General features: G+C 39.2%; 1 protein-coding gene across 3 annotated transcripts in view; it reads right to left on the minus strand.

The window, feature by feature from the left end:
- The window catches only part of UPP2 (uridine phosphorylase 2), a 139,674-nt gene that overhangs the window by 17,757 nt on the left and 102,508 nt on the right, over positions 1 to 19,409 (minus strand). The window contains exons 1-4 of one of the 3 annotated variants that reach the window (XM_003266141.2): positions 14,809 to 15,065; positions 10,770 to 10,887; positions 2,946 to 3,104; positions 267 to 381 (exon numbers count right to left, since the gene is read on the minus strand). In XM_003266141.2, the coding sequence (XP_003266189.2) occupies positions 267 to 381; positions 2,946 to 3,104; positions 10,770 to 10,887; positions 14,809 to 14,870 (454 nt within the window). In that variant the 5' untranslated portion in view covers positions 14,871 to 15,065. Of the gene's footprint in view, positions 1 to 266; positions 382 to 2,945; positions 3,105 to 10,769; positions 10,888 to 14,808; positions 15,066 to 19,409 lie in introns of those variants that run through there. The other 2 variants (XM_030796919.1, XM_030796920.1) reach the window with 2 other exon arrangements.

Below are 19,409 nucleotides of genomic sequence, written 5' to 3' on the forward strand. Positions count from 1 at the left end.
ATTTTTCTACTCTTCCGTTTATAAACACCTAAGACCATCCTGCAACAGGCAGTGAGATCTGTCCCTGTGGGTTTCCAAAAAGAAAAAAAGGAAGAAAAGAAAAAGACAATGTGGGCGGATTTCCTTAAATTTCCTCAAGTCCAGCCTTCTGACACTTTTTAGCCCATATGGGCTTTTGCTGGGCTCTGAATAGGATGGTATATTTTGGCAGCTACCATGTATGTAAGTATCACTCAATTCTAATAGTAGAAATCAATCCATCTCACCTATTCCCCCTGATGTACCAATTCTAATAATGGTGACATCACAGCACCGTGCATGGTGGAGTAATTTGATGAGTTCATGAAGCATAATAGAAATGGAGGGGATGCCCATGCCGTGCTGTTGAGAGAAAGAGAAAGTCATCATATATCTTGCAAAGTGATACATGAACAGGACATATTTTCTTCCTTCATTACAAGTTAACAGGCCGCAGATACATTTACATAATCATTAAGACTTTGCCAATGGCGAAGAAAATGTAAGTCCTCCCTAACTGGCGCCTACATGACATGCTGACAGATGTGTCCATCTGTGAAGATCAAGGGGAGGCATCTCGCCGCCAGTTCTGTTGACTTCAGCCCTCATCAGCAAGAGCAGAAGGCAGGGATGGTGTTTTATACAGGTGTGTCAGGGCGGTGCCATTTCCCATCTTCCCACTGGGCTCTTCATGATGAGCCTTTGAAAAAGAGCTTTTTGCACGATTGACTTGATTTTGAGGAAATGTAATTTTAGTTGCCAAATCATCAGTCTTTTTCAACCATACTAAATGAAATAGTGAATCCATTTCATTTGCTGTTAATTTTTTGTGCTCTGAAAGGTACTAGGGTAGAAACATGGGTTAGATCCCCACTTAACAATTTTAAACTTATACTGAACATGGAAGTGAGTTTAAATTACTATAGATCATGACCATAGCCCTGTTTTTTTCAGTATTCAGGACAGTGGAATCAATGTCACCAGAAAAGGGATCAACACAGGCTACAGGATTTAGCAACTCCTGGTGGCTACACGATGTCCTAATAACTCTCCAGAAAGATCTTCCATTCTGTAATTTGTAGAAACTGGAATGAGTTCAAAACTGGTAATAACTTCATTCCTGACATAACAGCAGAGAGTCAAATGTGCTCTTCAATGTGTTCTACTTTTGGACACAAAGACTTTGGAAAACCATTGGCCAGGACCATGATGTTTTCACCTGAGCTTCCTCCTTCTATCAAGAATGTTGAGCTATGGAAACTTCAAACCTCTGCATTCCCCCTTTCTGTTTCCCATTGAATATGCCCTGACTTTCAAATGTTTAGTAAGCACCCTGGACCCAGGAATCGAACTTGTATTGATTTGTCTATCCAAGATTAACAAGTTTGGGACTTTGGAACTGGCTCTGTGACTAATGAATAAACTCTCTAAGTATTATTTTTCTTACCTGCAAATTAAGAAGATGAATTATTATTTGATCTATTAGATTCCTTCTAGTTCAGACATTTAGTAAGTTAATGATTGTCACTTACTACCTGATGCGTTGATGAAATTACAAATGGACTTGGGCTGTCTTTCACACACACCCACCTCATTCAACCGCTACTGGAGAGGAAGAATTTTCAAAGAAGGAATCACAATTGTCAATCCCCTGCCTGCCTAGTAAGGCCCGTTTCTAATTGGTAACCTTGGCATGACACATATTTCAGGTCTTTTTCCCAGACAGGACAGCAAGATCAGTCTATTGCTGTTTTCATTTCTTACTCTGAAGTTTTACTGCTTATTTATGGTAGTGTCACATTTTTAAGAAACTTACTTTTTTGTCCTTCTCCATTTACTATACAAAAAATAGTTATAGTCTAAAAGTCCAGCAAATGTTGGTAAGAAAAAATTGGCCAAAATCAGTGGATATTCAGCTTCCTTCTAATATAGATATTCTGTAATGGTTTATGGAATGCACAAGTGAATAATTGACTGGATTCTCCCATTTGAGCAGGTTTCAGGCACTCTTGGCCCAGAGAGGAGATCAATTTAGGTGCCTCATTGGTGTTGCATAATTTTCCCTTCTTTGCCCCACGTTTTCATCAATGATCGTCCACACTGTAGGACAATCAATGGATGATGCCTATTCCCTATGGTAGGAGCCACTTACAGCTCCGTTCCTTAGAATTGCCACCCTGTGCAGGAGATTCTTCCCCTGTCCCCTGGCATGCCTGCCTGTGCCTCTTATGAGGGTTGCACTGCCCAGAAATGTGATGGCTTCAGAGTTATTGCTTCAGAATACAGCCCTGTGCAGAGAGACAAACATGGGAAGGCAAATTGGATGCCTATGCACCTACGCCCTCATCAGTGTGTGCTCAGCTGAGTCCAAGGGGGAAATGGTCTGCATGTTCCCTAAAACGGCAAATCATTCCCCTTTCATTTCGTCTTAGGACACTGTGTGCTTCCATAACTGTTCACATTTTATAAATGCAGGAGAGTAGTTCACAAGAGCTCAGTAGAAATGCATTAGCAGCTTTTCAGCGAGCTTATCATGGTATTAAACAGCAGCACTTTAGCAGTCCTGAAAATTAGCTTCTGTGTACTAAAAGCTCAACATTCCCAAAGCTGGGTAAGGGACAGAAGAAGGAAAATTGCTGTGGCGGGGGGTGAGGGGTGTTAACCAGTTACAAAGTAAAGAGAAAGGAGGGGTGCTTTGAGTATTTTCCCCCTAATTTGAATACCTAAGTGGTAACTAACAAACAAAAATGATGCTGCACACTGTGTTCTGCCCTGGGGGCTTTTTCCAGTAATGAACTCATACCTGGACACCTAGTTTGATTGTGTAAGAATGCAAAGCAGGCGGGAAAAAGAACTCCTACATGTAAAAGTTCCCACTTTTTCTCTAGCCTGCAATGACTAGCTGAAATGCAACCAAGGATACTTACACTGATGGCAAGCACAGGCCCGGTTTTGTACATACAGTATCTGTCTGTCCCAGCACAGATGTCTTTTATGTCTTCTTCAGCTTCCTCCAACCCGAGCTCCTTGTGCATAAACAGTGCAAATGCTTTCATTCTGTTGGGGCTCCCACCGACACAGACAAACTGTTAATAAAAATAAACAAGGGCCTGCCATAGTACTGGGATAAGAACCACGGGTCAGTTTCAACTCTAATGTTTTTATTTTACTTTTTATTTAATTAAGAGCATGTGTAGATGTCATGGTTTATGTTCCATGAATTAGCTAATTTGCATCATCAACCTGTAAATAAGGCAACAGATGCAAAGTTTTATGCACTAAATTAGTGAAGAAAATCACAAAATCAAAATAAATGTTGATATTATTCAAGGAGGTGTTTCCTGGTGTTTTTGTTTATAGTGAACACCAACCAGCATCTTACATTGACATAGCTTATTGTTGAGCACTACCATGGCATGTGCTTAGGATGTAAGTTCTGAGGCCACAGCACGTAAGTGATGTAAGAGCAAAAGGAGAACTACCAGTTTTAGGTATGTTTTCTGATTCCCCATCCCCATCATAAATTTGTATTGTGAAATGGATTATGTGAACTTAAAATTTTAAAGGAATCATGTCAAGACTTTTAAATTTCTTATTCAGAAGAAATTCTCATGGAACAATCCTTATTATTGTAAATGTGGGGTCTCCCTGTGGCATTTCATCAATTCCAGTGATTTATTTTTGTTTTTGTTTTATTCACGTTTTAGCTTCTCTGAGATTAGGATAGGTGTTGCAATCAAGGGTGTCTAACAGAAGATGGTAATACAATTGTCTGGCAGTTACTCATACAGCAGTCTGTTTAGGGGTACACTAGCCCCAGGGACCGGGAATGGGAGAGGTGGATGCCAGGGAGAGGAGCAGAGAAGCACTAGGGGTCAGCAACAAGAGGGTGAGCAGTAGCAGACTCTCACACCCAGGAGGAAGCACAGGCCACAGCAAGGTGGCAAGAGCCAAGTCCTCCTGGATTCTGAAGTAAGTGGTGAGGAAAATGCAGAGAGAGAGAAGACAACACAGTGGAGGGTCTGCCCTTTGAGGTTAGGTAAACCTGGCTTTGAACTCCAACCCCATCAGTGAGAAACTTGCTCAGTGTCACACAAATAATCTATGTGCCTCAGAACATCTCCAAAATAGGAAAAACACAGTACCTCTCAGAGAGTTTTGAAAGAAGAACATGAGATTGCATATGGCAAAGGACATTGCACAAGTCCAGACACGTTCTCAGTGATGTGCAAATGGTAACCATTATTTTTTATATCATGTAGCAATTTTCTATTCCTGCTTCTGAGCTTGCTTACTTTTCCTATATTGCAGCATTTAGTACAAATGAAGCTGGTTTGAGTCCTCTAGTGAGGAAAAGGCAGTTGGTGGTATCTGGCTGATGTGGGCAGCATTGGACAGAGGATTGGGACGGCTGACAAGGTCCATTACAGGGATAAAGAATATCTGTCTAACGAAATACCTAACTGAGGTTATAGAATAGGCGGCCCCGTTCACAGATGATTTACTCTAACTATTGGGTGGTCTGATTACATGATGCATCCTGTTTCCATTTAGCAATAATTCCTGAGCTACACTCTTTCTCAATTAGGGATGTAATTAACCCTGTATCCAGGCCCTCTGCTTCTCTTCTACCCTTAATATTGTCTTTTCTCTGCCTTCTTATGAGTTTCTCTGATGAAGCCTTAAGCTAGTAATGAACTGCAATAGAAGTCAGCCATAAAGACTGGTAGCAAAGAGGTTAAGACCGTGGTTTCAGGTGAGTTTTAAACTTGTTATTGATAATTCATAGAATTTTCTTCTTTGTTGGTATGGGTAGTTAAGACTTGGCTCACGATCTAAGTCCAAGGAAATTTTTTTAACACAGTACAGTAGTTTGAAAATAACCTTATTGTGTGGTGCCAGTGAATGTAAATTACAACTATTCAGATTGACCATAAAACCAAAACAGATGTTAGAATAGCTTGTGGTTTGAATTCTCCTTTGAACTGTAGATATTGCTATAATCAACAGGAATTTCTGAATATTTCTGGAGACATAAAGATCATATGCATAGACAGAAGCAGCTTGGTTCTTAAAGCCTTCCTTACTTCTAAACCAGACTCACTAAACACCACCTCTGGACACAATTTTCGGTCTGGCTGCTTTAATGAGAAGTAAAATATGGCTGAAGACCACCAACCAACATTGACCTGAAGTGACACTTACTGTGTTTATGTCTCAAACAAAATGATCAATTGTTCTGGTTTTATCAAAGAAGTTAGAAACACACTGGGAAGGAGTCAGAGGCATTACAAAAATATGTTAAGGATTTTGCCTAATGACTGCCAGAAAAAAACTCAGCTTTAGATATCCCTGGTATCTTAAAAGTCTTAACTATGCCATGTTGTATTAATCTGGTCTATTGCATTTTATGCATTTTCTGTGTTAACAAGGGAATATAAATACATTCAAAATGCATTGCATATTAGTATAATTTCTAGTGAGAGATTAGAGGATACCAGTTAGTGATTTTATAAAAGACATATTTGGATGTTGATATTGAATAGATAACTTCTTTTTTTTTTAAGAGCTCAATTTACTTATTTTTATTTTGTTGCTTGTGTTTTGGTATCTTACATAAGAAATCATTTCCTAATCCAAGGTCACAAAGATTTATGTCTATGTTTTCTTCTAACATTTTATAGAATAAAGCCTTACATTTAGGTCTTTCATCCATTTTGAGTTAATTTTTGAATATGGTGTGAGATAGGCATCTAACTTTATTCTTTTGCATGTGGATATCTAGTTGTCCCAGCACCATTTGAAGAGACAATTCTTTTCACAATAAATTGTCTTAGCATGCTTGTTGAAAATCAGTTGTACATAAAGGTGAGAGTTTATTTCTGGTCTCTCGGTTCTGTTCTGGTGATCTTTATGTCTATCCATATGTTAGTACCACACTGTCTTTATTATTATAGCTTTCTAATAAGTTTTGAAGTTGGGAAGTGCAAGTCCTCCAACTTTTTTCTCCTTTGTAAAAACTATTTTGGCTATCCTGCATTCCAGGCATTTTAATGTGGATTTTATTAGAAGCTTGTCAAGTTCTGCAAAATAGGCAACTGAAATTTTAATGGGGATTGCATTGAATCTGTAGATTATTTTTGGCAGTATAGTTATCTTAACAATATTAAATCTTGCAATCCATAAGCATAGGGTGTCTTCCCATTTATTTAGAGCTTTCGAAATTTCTTTCAATAATGCTTGTTGTTTTCAGAGTATAAGTTTGCACTTCTTTTGTTTATTTGATTCCTGTATATTCCTGTAAGGTCTGTATGTCCCACTTCAAGTTGTACAACATTGATTAAAAGTAGATTTTTAAACATTAAATATGTTTACTCTAATCCTTAGAGCAACCACTAAAACAAATAAGCAGAGAAACAAAACTGAAACAAAACAAAGAGATATAGTCAAAATATAACAGATAAACAAAAATGAAATATTTAAAAAATGTTCAACTATCCCAAAAGAAAGCTGGAAAGAGGAACAAAGAAATGGAAAACAGAGGTTAATACACAGAAATCAAATACAAAATGGTAAACCTAAATCCAAACATATCAATAATTACATTAAATGTAAAGTGTCTAAGCACCCAATTAAGACACAGAGATTTTCAGAATGAGTAAACAAACATGATCCAATTATATGCTGTCTATAATGATAATGATACAGGCAGATTAAAAGTAAAAGAATGGAAAAATATAGACCACGCAAGCTTTAATCTAATGCTGGAATGACTATATTAATGTCAAAATAGGCTTCAGAGCAAAGAAAATTACCAGGGACAAAGAGGGATATTCCATAACCATAAGAATCAGTTTACCAAGAAGACATAATATTCAAAGTGTATAAAAACTAAAAACAGAGCTTAAAAAATAAAACAAAAACTATCAGAAATAAAGTATTAATAAACTCACAAGCATAGTTTGAGACTTCACCTCTCTCAGTAATGCATAGAACTAATGGAAAGGGAATCGGCAAGACTTAAACGTAAGACCTAAAACCATAAAAACCCTAGAAGAAAACCTAAGCAATACCATTCATGACATGAGCATGGGTGAATATTTCATGACTAAAATACCAAAAGCAATGGCAACAAAAGCCAAAATTGACAAATGGGATCTCATTAAACTAAAGAGCTTCTGCACAGCAAAAGAAACTACCATCAGAGTGAACAGGCAACCTACAGAATGGGAGAAAATTTTTGCAATCTACTCATCTGACAAAGGGCTAATATCCAGAATCTACAAAGAGCTCAAACAAATTTACAAGAAAAAAACAACCCCATCAACAAGTGGGCAAAGGATATGAACAGACACTTCTCAAAAGAAGACATTTATGCAGCCAACAGACACGTGAAAAAATGTTCATCATCACTGGCCATCAGATAAATGCAAATCAAAACCACAATGAGATACCATCTCACACCAATTAGAATGGCGATCCTTAAAAAGTCAGGAAACAACAGATGCTGGAGAGGATGTGGAGAAATAGGAACACTTTTACACTGTTGGTGGGACTGTAAACTAGTTCAACCATTGTGGAAGACAGTGTGGCGATTCCTCAAGGATCTAGAACTAGAAATACCATTTGACCCAGCCATCCCATTATTGGGTATATACCCAAAGGATTATAAATCATGCTGCTATAAAGACACATGTACCTGTATGTTCCTTGTAGCACTACTCACAATAGCAAAGACCTGGAACCAACCCAAATGTCTATCAATGATAGACTGGATTAAGAAAATGTGGCCCATATACACCATGGAATACTATGCAGCCATAAAAAATGATGAGTTCATGTCCTTTGTAGGGACATGGATGAAGCTGGAAACCATCATTCTCAGCAAACTATCGCTAGGAGAAAAAACTAAACACCACATGTTCTCACTCATAGGTGGGAATTGAACAATGAGAACACTTGGACACAGGAAGGGAACATCACACACCGGGGCCTGTCATGGGGTGGGGGAAGGGGGGAGGGATAGCATTAGGAGATATACCTAATGCTAAATGACGAGTTAATGGGTGCAGCACACCAACATGGCACAGGTATACATATGTAAGAAGCCTACAGGTTGTGCACATGTACCCTAGAACTTATGGTAAAAAATTTTTCTTCTTTTCCAACATTAGCCTTTAATTCTATAAATTTCCTCTCCTCACTCTACCCACATTCTGTAGATATAATATGTTGTATTTTCATTTTTCCTCAGTTCAGAATATTTCCTGCCTTCCCCAGAAATGTATATCCTGTTTTGTTTGGGTGGAGAATTTTATAAATGTCCATTAAATTTGAATAGATAACTTCTAAGGATCTTCCACCATATGTATTAATTGTCTGAATCTTTCTAGTGAGTATGGCAGAGATTGATTAGCTGTTCACCTAAACAGTTTGCTCTTCTTTCTGGGCACCCAGCTAAACTTAACATCTCAGCCTCCTTTCCAGTTAAACAAGGTCATTTGTCTGAGTTCCAGTGACTAGAATTTGAGCAGAAGTAATGGGTACCATTTCCAGTCCTAGCCCATAGAAATCTCCCATCCTACAAGGAGGATGTATTGGTGACCCTACATATTGTCGCTCTCATCTGCTGGACAGGTGTTGACACACTGGGAAACAGCAATTTATGCCTTGAAGGAAACAGAGTAACAATTATGGAAGGAGCCTGGATCCTCGAATCACCAGTTGTAGGGAAACCATCCATCAACCAAGAACTCCCACTTTGTACCTAATGTGAGTGAGAAGTAAACTTAAATTGTATTAAGCTACTGAGATTTTGCAGTAGCAAGTAGCAAAAATTTTTAAAAATGGTAAGAATATGAAGGAAATGGGAGTGATTGCTGAAGTTTCAGCTTTATACACCCGGAGTTCTCCTTTCTTTGAAGATAATGGCATTAATAATGATTATAATCTCTGTGAAGACAAGCCTGAGTTTTCAGGTACTGATGAATTATGTCTTCTTTTCTTAGCCAGGACTGCTGCCCTGGGATTTAAGGGACTCAAGAAATTGAATGTAGGATGTTCTCATTCAAAGAGGAGAACATGGCTGGAGGAAGGCAAGTTTCTGAGGAAACCATCTATGAGAATAAATCAGACTTTACATGCTGCCTTGAAAAAATTCTAGTTCAGATTAAATGGCCAGTTCTGAACATTTGGAGCTAGGTTACCTGCTCCTCAATTTACAAACACACACAAACACACACGCTTTTGCCTCCTATTCATCAAAATGGCTCAATCAGTAGAGTTGCTGTTTGATGGGATAAAACATGTTTGAAACAGAGCATGTCTTTTTATCCAAAAGATAATTTACTGAAGGTTCACAACCAGGTGGGTGGTGAATGTATAAGGTTGGATAGTGGTTATGACAGATAGTGTGTGGGAATAAGTGCTGAGCAAAATCTGGACAGGCAGACACGTGAAGGTCTGGTTCCTGGGATTATAACCGAGATGAGACAACTGTGTGTGTGTGTGTGTGTGTGTGTGTGTGTGTGTGTCTGTGTGTGTGCATGAGAGAGAGAGATACATACATGTGAGTCCTCTTATTTTTATCTCTAAAATAAAGCTTTCCATCCCAATAATTTCCCAGAAACTAATACTTGGAGTACTAAAAAGTACTAAAACATAGTGCTTTTGTTTTGTTTTTGTTTTTGTTTTTGTGTTATTTTGTTTTGTTAGAACAGAGAAAGAGCCATTTTTTTTTATCGGAGAAACCTAAGGTTTAATCTCAGCTGTCTGACTTACCAGCTGTGTTGTGCCTATTGCAGACAGATGTATATTATATATGTGTTATAACACTATGTATATATTTGAGCCTAGGTTTTCTCATCTGTAAAGTGGAGATAATAACTACTTTAGTTGCTGTGGGGACTGAATGTACCATTTGCATGTGCCACACAGAGTCTGATATATAGAAAGCACTCCATAAATGGCAGAGGAGAGACAGACACCCAAGATATGTAGATAGCAAATCACTTTCTGTCTCAAATACATATCTCAAGTCTTTTAAATGTATTAACCAGCTACGTGCCTTAGTTCATTAATTGTGAAAAGTCTTTCAATTAATCAGAGTCATCCCTAGACAAGGATCCTGGGATATTATTGTGAGGCATGAACCTCAAATCTAACATTTGAATTCTGGTACAATCTGGTTATTGAGTATTAAAGACCGCCTTGATCAATGACTCTTGGAGCATAAGTAAACCAAAACAGCAGCAGGGGAAGAGGTTACATTGAGAAGACGAAGTGCAAGATAGAGGGAGGCCACACAAAGGCAAGGAGCACAGCCTGGAGAGGAGTGAAGAAAGTGTGGGTCACCTCACTGCCAGGACACCCACCCACACCCTCACACCTGCCTTCCTAGGAGAGAGGGAGCAGGAGAAGGCCACTCAGCACCTACTAATCATAGGCATCATAGATCTATTTCTTCTCGTTTTCCCATCTTTGTTTCTTTCCTTACTTTCTTGTTCCCTTCCTTTTCCTCTGCCTCCAACCTCTTCCTTCTCCTCCTTTTTAACCTCCCCCTCTTCTTCCTCCCCTTTTCTCACCTGCCTCTTGACCCACTGGGTAAGTGAAAGAGCCAGGATTAAATAATTATGGACTATCCTGAGTTACTGTGACTCAAAGGGTCCTCCTAGTGCTATGAGCAAGAACCCTAGAAGAAAAATTAGTAGAGAAAACTCAGTCATTTTTCCTGAAATTAGAAATGTTTTTACCTTTACATCTCCAAACATTGCTGGTAGGTTGTGTGTTTTTGTTCCCAAATCCAAGTGATAGAGAATGTCTTCATCCATCGAATCCAAGTAAGGATTTTTAACATGAACAAACCTTTTTCTGGGAAAAAAAAAAAATTACACAAAGGAGATATAAAAGAATTTTGAGAGAAAGCTCACAAGAAAGTAAGTCTGAACATAAACCTTCCTTTAGGGTTAAATTATTTGTTGAGAAGCAATGTAGCATAACAATAATTATGGCTAATATTTGCTCACACTATGTGCCAAGCATAGCACTGAGCATGAAAATGGCATGAAAACTGCATATAACAAATGCATTAACTCATTTGTCCCATAACTGCTCTGTTAGCTGGGCAAGATTAATAATTTAGTTTACAAAGAAGCCAAGGCTTACAGAAGTTGAGAAACTTGTGCAAGATTAACAACCAGTAAATTATATAAGCAGCCATTTCTATTCAGTTCTGACTGTAATGGTCATCTAATTTCTTTGCATGGGAGGCTGTGGAATATAAACTACTGGGCTCTGGATTCAGATTGCCTGGGTTCCAGTACAAGTTCAACCATATATATCCTAATTGTGCAACCTTGAGTAAGTTATTTGTATTTTATTTTATCTTCTCAAAGTGTAGCATGCATAAGAATCAGCCAGGCACTTCATGGACTCTTCTTCTGGAAATTCCGATTCAGTGAGTTGATGATGTGTGTCCGAATTTGCATTTCTAGCAATCTCCTCATTGGTCCTGATGTTGATGGTCTGTGGACAACAGTTTGAATAGCACTGCCATTGAGGACTCCACAAACCATGCTGAATACACCACTTTCTTTCCACCCCAGTGGCCATGGCCCTGGCTTAAACCCCCATCACGGCAGTGCTAGCTAGAACACCAATCCTTCCTCCCTTTTCTTTGTAAAATACCACGAAATTCAAGACAGTGAGCTGATGACAGCTATAAGAATGACCTTAATTCAATCTAGTTCATATTTATGAAGCATATCATTTGTAGCTTTTGGTTATTTGGGTAGTAATCATATGCCACTAGAGTTATTAGTGATAAAAGGTATCTACCCCCACACCACAGTAGGTCGAGACGTCTTTGCCAAGAACTGTCTGGGACTTCTTTGTTCTTCGTTCCTCCCATTTCTCTCCACATGCCTGCCCTCTTCTCTTCTCTTCTCTTCTCTTCTCTTCTCTTCTCTTCTCCTCTCTTCTCTTCTCTTCTCTTCTTTTCTCTTTTCTTTCAGAGTTTCGCTCTGTCACCCAGGCTGGAGTGCAGTGGCCCAATCTCAGCTCACTGCAACCTCCGCCTCCCGGTTCAAGCGATTCTCCTGCCTCAGCCTCCTGAGTATCCAGGATTACAGGTGCCTGCCACCATACCCAGCTAATTTTTGTATTTTTAGTAGAGATGGGGTTTCACCATGTTGGCCAGGATGGTCTCAAACCTCTGACCTCAAGCGATCCACCCACCTTAGCCTCCCAAAGTGCTGGGATTACAGGTGTGAGCCACCATGCCTAGCCTTTCCACATGGCTTTCATTCCATACACTTCAAAACATTTTACCAAGCCTTGCGTCTTTCTATATCTTTATTGATTCTCACTTTGGTTGTCATTAAAATTACCAGGAAGCTTTAAAACAACAACAACAACAACAAAAAACACTGGTAACCAGGCACTAATTAATTTAGACGCTCTGTATTTTAAATCTAAAGATTTTAAGTATTTAAAAAATCTTCTCAAATGATCTTTGGTGCAACCAAAGTTGAGAACCCCTGCTTCAGGCCTTTGTCCTTCAAACATCCTTCCCCCTTTCTTCCACTTTTCACCTATCAAAATTCCAATTTTCCTTTATGGTCCAGTTCAAATATTACCTCTTCCATGAAGGCTTTTCTAAGCATCTTCTCTCCTTGGTTAGTATTAATTTTTTTCTCACTGTGTTCCCAAAGCATTTGTTTCATGCTAATGCTGGTAGATAGCATTTCACTTGTAATATAGTTAAGTTTCCATCCCTCTAGAAAGACTGCGAATCCCCTGATGCAAGCTATCTCAAATATCCTTGAATTCCTAAGTTTTAACAAATTCTATTGTTGAATTAAATTTAACTGTTCAGAAAGTGGAACAAAATACTATTAATTTCCTTCTCAGAAACATCTAGAGTAATAGATTTTTAATTAGTTACTGGGTCATATATACCTAGTTTCAAAAATAAAATATTCCATGGTGTTAGTACACATTACTACTACAGAACAAGCTTCAAAATCTCAAAGCAAAGGGACATTTCCTTTCTTCTCTTGTGAGCCAAGAATTTATCCGTAGTCCCTTGTTATACAGTGTGTGGTCAGTGAACCAGCAGCATCAGCAACACCTGGGGAGCTCGTTAGGAATGCAAAATCTTAGATTCCACCCCATACCTGCTGAATCAAAACCTGCATTTTAACAAACTCTGTGGGATTCACATGCACATTAAAGTTTGACAAACACTGCCATCAACTTTTTCTTCCAAATTCTATTACACTTTCTGTTTCACTCTGCCAAGACTACTTTCACAACCTGGAAATATTCCTTTGGATTCCCAACTGAATCTATGAATCTTTACTCTGTAAAAGAGTCTTATTCCTCTACCCTAGTGATTCCAAACTCTAGCTACATATCAGAACCATCGGGGGCACTTTAAAGAGTACTTATCCCTAGACCCTATCTCTAGAAATTCGGATTGACTTGGTCAAGGAGACCTGGGCTTTGGTGTTTTTAAAATCACTGATCTATACCACTCTTCCTATCTTCAAGGAGAAATTCTCCAACCAGCAGAGCCATTAATTATTTTCACTTGTATTAATTATAATACTATTAATTCATTAGGATTAGTTTTCCTTGATGCCCTGTCCCAATGTCTAATGATTCCTCAGTCAGAAAATTTGAGGGACTGTCTATAGAAGTTTCTTGTTTCATTGGGCTCATCAAGAAGCACTTCTAAGATGATCACTCCATCAGTACCAAAGAAAAAGCTTGTTTGGGATTTCATGCCAAATTTCTACCCAATATGAATGTAGTTTTTGCACTACTTTGATTTTTCCAAAATACATAATTTTTACTGAATAGGTTTGTATGTGTTGTCTCTTCAAACTCTTTTTCCTTTTCCTAACATATAGAATAGTCTTTTTAGTAAATTATGACAAATTACACTACATGATGTGTATTAAATATTGGTAACCAAAAGAAAGTGCTGGCTGGGAAGAAGTCTTTCCATTTGCCATTACCTTCATCTTCATAATTTTTCCTTTTCTCTTTCTCCTGGGCTTCCCTGAGGAAGGGAACATGCAGGAGGCTACCTCTGTCTGGGATGGGCAAATGGAGTGTTTTCTGAAATGCTGACAGAATGGAGGCTCTAAGCAAAACATTTCACACAACTCTCAGGAAATCAGAGGGAACCAGCAAAGTCTCCTTATGCCTCATGATGATTAATGCTCTGTTGTGTTCTGTTAACCTGGGGCAGGAACTGGAGCTAAATTTGCAGACAGCTTCAGCAATTTTATATCTGCCCATGAGATGAATCACATAGACGGTATTTCAGAAGTAAATTCTAAGTAAGGTCCATCACAAAGCATATGAAATCACTCCACAATATCCTGCAATACAATTAAACCTCCCTCAGGCACTGGGAGGCCCTTTTAATTATTTCTCACTTGCAGCCCATGGTCTTGGAATTAAGGCTGAACTCTATAGTGAGTCCCAGGCTGAACCTTGAATTTGTTTACTACTGAAGGTTGGCTAAACTTTTGCATGTTTTTGTGATTTATTTTGCCCCATTTTCTTAGATGAGCCAACCCCTAACCCCCAAAACCAAGGAGTAAAAATGTCATTGGAAATACGTTTTGCATTGTTTTTATTGCTTTATGAGCTGTATCCAGTGATATAATCTCTACATTTAAGAAATTTGCTTAACTGTAGAGGCCCATTAATCATTTAATACAAAATCCAAAGAGCATCCATCAATCAAAACAAATTTAAAAAATCAAAATTACTCACCCAACATATGTATTCCTGTCAGATCTCATGGAACTATTGGAGACAGGTATAACCGAAGCCATTCTCTCTACTATGTGAATAGTCACTCTTAAACTGATGTCAAGAAAGAGAAATATTGTGACTTGCTATTAAATTATAGATCTAGTCATAATAGTTCAGTTCCCGGTTAGAATGATACCCTCTCTTAAAACTTAGGTTTTCCTGTGAAATTGCTAAGAAAATTTTTCCTTTAGCATTTTAAATTTTCCTATCAAATAAAAAAGGCCCTCCCTGACATGCCTTTTATACCACAGCCCAGCTCTCAGAGCAGCACTTCCTCAAGAAGATAGGCCCCCTTTGAAGGTGTGGTGTCCTAGCTCTTTGACCAGGTTGGTTAGCTTGTTATCTATTGGTGAGAACCTTTCCCTTACATCTGTCCTTGATCCCACAGATTTGATGTCGCAAACAGGCTTATTTGCTTTGAGACAACTGTATACGGATACGAGTCCTCTTTTGGTTTCTAAGACACGCCTACCAGGTCTTCTCAAAACTGTGTCCAGTACATACAAGAACTTCCAGTTCGCAAACATTTCAGTCTCCCATCTCCATCCAGCCCCTCGCCAACTTGTTTTCATTCTTTGTCATCACAAGTTAGGAAAGCATCCAAAGTCTGGACCTCAGAATCCCTTCATCTGAACTTTGCTCATTCCATTTCACACAGAAGAACTGATAATTAAACAAAACTTATTTCCCAGGGCCTCTTTCTTTAGTTAAACTGTAGGTCATTGGTAAAATTATTGAACCAGGGGTTAATCCACATGGAATAATAATACAGCATAGTATTTTCAGAAAACGGAGTCTCTGCCAAGAAAGGCATGAATTCACTACTTTTGCTAATGCTTCTCACTTTTCACTTTTGGGATGGAAAATTCTAGAAAACTAGACAACTTCATCCTGATCTTTTTTCCTTTCACTCCCATAGCAATCAGCTGAAGTTCTATGCTGGTGAGAGCTTCAAGAACGTAGTCTCATGGCTTTCAGGCAAATCAGAACCTAAAATGTCTATAAATGCCCAACAGCAGCAAATACAAGACACCTCCTAGTATGCTTGGATTTCTTTCCAAGAATGTGCATCACAGTCAAGAATCAAGTGCTCATATCCTAACTGAGTTCTCCATGTTAGAAGATGCTCCTCTTCCTGGTGACAGTCATTCTTGGCAAATTCTTTGGCTGCCACACTGGCCTCCTTTGGTCCATCTTGGTCAGACAGCAAAGTTTACAGAATAGGAAGCAAAAAGAATAGGGGACTCTATATTGGGGAATCCATGTAGCCTAAATCTTGCCACTGTTACCACCAACTAGACGTTTGCAACTGTGCCCAGATATCAAAAAATTCCTGAGGACACTTATCCTGGAAAAGGTCATGATGACTATGAGGAAAAATAGTCTTTAACATGTGTGTTGCCTTTGTAACTTAGAACACTAGTTCTTGTTGATAGCTTGGAATAATACATCTGTCTCTTACCTCCTGATTCATCTCAGGCTGGTCTACCTGCTGCTCCTTCCCAGGAACCACTGGCAATTTTGAGACTCAATATACTCACTCACTGCCACTGGCACCAGCACACTTTTATTTGATATTCCGTGCCATATCTCTCAATTTTATTTTTAAGGTATAATGAGGAGAACCACCAATTTCAATCTGGCATTTACCTCTGGCTTTGAGAGGTAAAAGTGTTAGCTAATTAGATAAATCTTCAGTAATTAATTACCACAGTGAATTAATGAGGTTGATTAACATGTCTGTTTCCAGTGCAGGTTCAGTCAACTAGTGATCTTGATCACTAACAGTGCCAGGTAATGCCATCTAAGATTTATGGACCCCATGTAACAGCTCGGTCAGACATTAAGGCAAGTAATTGTCATTTGGATGAAGTTCAGAATAATCTTGTGGAATCTATAAAAGTTGATGAAAGTAGAATACTAGTTAATGCCTTCTGGGCAGTCTTAAATTATTCTCCCCACTTTTCAATCTTCTCAAGACTCTATCCTGCTCTTATGGTAGGTTGTTTCTCAGCAATGCTTTTTGATTGACTGTATTGCAAAAGGCCATGAAGAGCATGGGAAAAGGTTTCGTTTTTAAAAATTATGCACACAGGAGGGCACAAGGCAAACTCAGACCTGGCCACTGGGTAATTTGCAAACAAAGGCTGTGTGCCAGGCACAGCCCATGACTCAGTCCAGCCTTGTGATCAGGAGGGTCTTGCATCAGATCTGCCAAATCCATGCTCCATGGTGTCTGGCCTGAGACAAAACACTTCACTTCCTACCGTCTTCCTTTATGATGCTGGCACTGTCACATTCTCAATTCCATTACAATGTTCAATCTGGCTTAATTTTGAACCTCTAATATTAGAAAAAGAAAGCACAGTCTTGATGTACAACTGGATAGCATTTAGGCCTCCCTGAGACCATGCATTTGTGCTCTTTCCCTGCCTCCTAGACTAGCCCTGGGACCAGAGTCTCAATTCTTAGATGCCTCTCCATGGGGTATCAGCAAAGGTTGTATTGGTTCACCCGAGGCTGCAGCAGGCACCCCTGCCCAGAAGACACTGCCCTTTACACATGCACACACATACTAGCCTCACAGCCTATGTCAACACACAGCAAAGTCCTTACATCTCCTTCTTTGGCGGGTCTCTCAGAGTGGGGATGGGGTAACCAAGAGTCCTTTCCTCCTGCCACATCAGATTCCCCTGACTCTTCCATTCAGCCCATAGCACCAGCAATGGCTTGAGAGAGCTCCAAAAATGTCCTAAGCTATCCATTCTGAGGCTAAGCAGTTTACATTTTCATTTATTCATCCAATAAATATTAACTGAGCATACACCATGCTCCAGGAAGTCTAGAAAGTGCTGAAGATAAAGGCATGAAAAAGACAGTTCTTGCTTCTTTTCTTCCACAAAAATGTTGACATTCCATGAATAAAGAAAACGCAAGTTACCACACTTCTCATACTAACCTTCTATATGTTAAAACACATATCCTAAGTGTAAATTCACCATTCACTCTTTCGTGACAAATAACTAAAACTAATTAGAGATCTTTTGATCTTTCCTTGAGTGTTTATTTTCGAATACATAGGTTATACCTGCCTCAAAACCTTTGTATCAAAGGGGAGCTATTAAAAATATACAATTTTTTATGGTATAGACGTGTTATAGTTTAACATTGTTACACATATGTGCAAAGAACATGTACAGTATTTTCTATTAGCTATCTGGTCGTTCTCACTATACCTACCCTCCTGGGAGATAGAGCAGAGGACAGTGTTTTTAAACTTGCCAATTAACAGCATCTCTGTCTTTGGTTTAAATAGTCTCATTTAGCTTATTTATTTTCTTTTAGATATGCGTTCATCCAATTTCTTCCTTGTGCCCACCATCTGAGGTGACATGTACTAAATGGAATGGTGGGGAGGAGCAAAGAGGAAGAGAAGGGCTCCTGGATCCATGTGCTCAGTTCCTTGTATTATCCCTTGGCTCTATGTGATGTTGCAGCTCAGCCATTGTCCACTGTGTTCTCATGAGGGACCCGTGGCTACTTAGGTGTAGTCTATGGGTCCTTGAATGGGCTCACTGAGATGCAGCTGGCCCCATCTGGCCCTAAGGGAGCATTATGCTGGCCCTCCCCCTCACCATCTTGGATGCGGGCCTAAGCTGAATCTGGAGATTCTCCTAGAGAATCGCAACCTTTCTTAGGCTGCCTCGAAGGATGCAGGCCTGTGGCTCCAGTGTTCTCAGGCTGGCCTATGCCTAGTTGGATAGGGATAGTACCCTCCTCCTTTATTTTCACCCCCGAAGGTGGGTGGTCACCGCAGACATTGGCCTGCCTCTTGCACCATTTCTCCTGCCCTTTCACTCTCATAATTGGAAGAGGAGACCCTCTTTGTACTTTTTCTCTCTGTCTTATGTGAATTTCCCTTATATCCTATCCTGAGTTCTCTCTGGTTTCTAGCAATCTCTGTGTTCAAGTCCAGACCTCGGTTTTTTTGTGTTAATGACAGTATAAACATATCTAAAATCTTTATTTTTCCTCACATTGCCTTATTAGGGACTCATGATTGCTATTGAAAGAATCCTAATTTCCTACTCTAACTCCCATTCCCCAGCAGATAGATGGGAGTGTGCACTATGAAAAAGGCCATGTATACAGAAAAGATAAAAAGAGATTAGTATTAGGTTTCAAAGTACTATATTATAATTATAAGCAAGAATTATATCCCTAGGACAAATGCTACGACCCTACAGTGTTTGTTTTGCTCTTTTTTGGAGGATGTTTCCCTCCACAGTTCTGTCAAAATGCACTGCTCTTCTAGGCAGGGCCAGGCAGAGGGGTGGCAGCTGAATGTTTGCACAGATACCTTCCCCCGAGGGTTGGTGTAGTGGAGGCTGACCCATGCTGAGGCCCTGGGGAGGATTGCAGCATCCCCTAATCCTTGCAAAGGACTGCAAGCTCCTGTTTCCAGTCTCAGGAGATGTGGTTATGTTGTAAAAATTTTAATAATTGTGTATGAGATTTAGAAATACAAAACAATGACATATTTTCCAGGACCCACAAGG

This window comes from Nomascus leucogenys, chromosome 17, assembly GCF_006542625.1.
Source record: "Nomascus leucogenys isolate Asia chromosome 17, Asia_NLE_v1, whole genome shotgun sequence".
NCBI lineage: Eukaryota > Metazoa > Chordata > Mammalia > Primates > Hylobatidae > Nomascus > Nomascus leucogenys.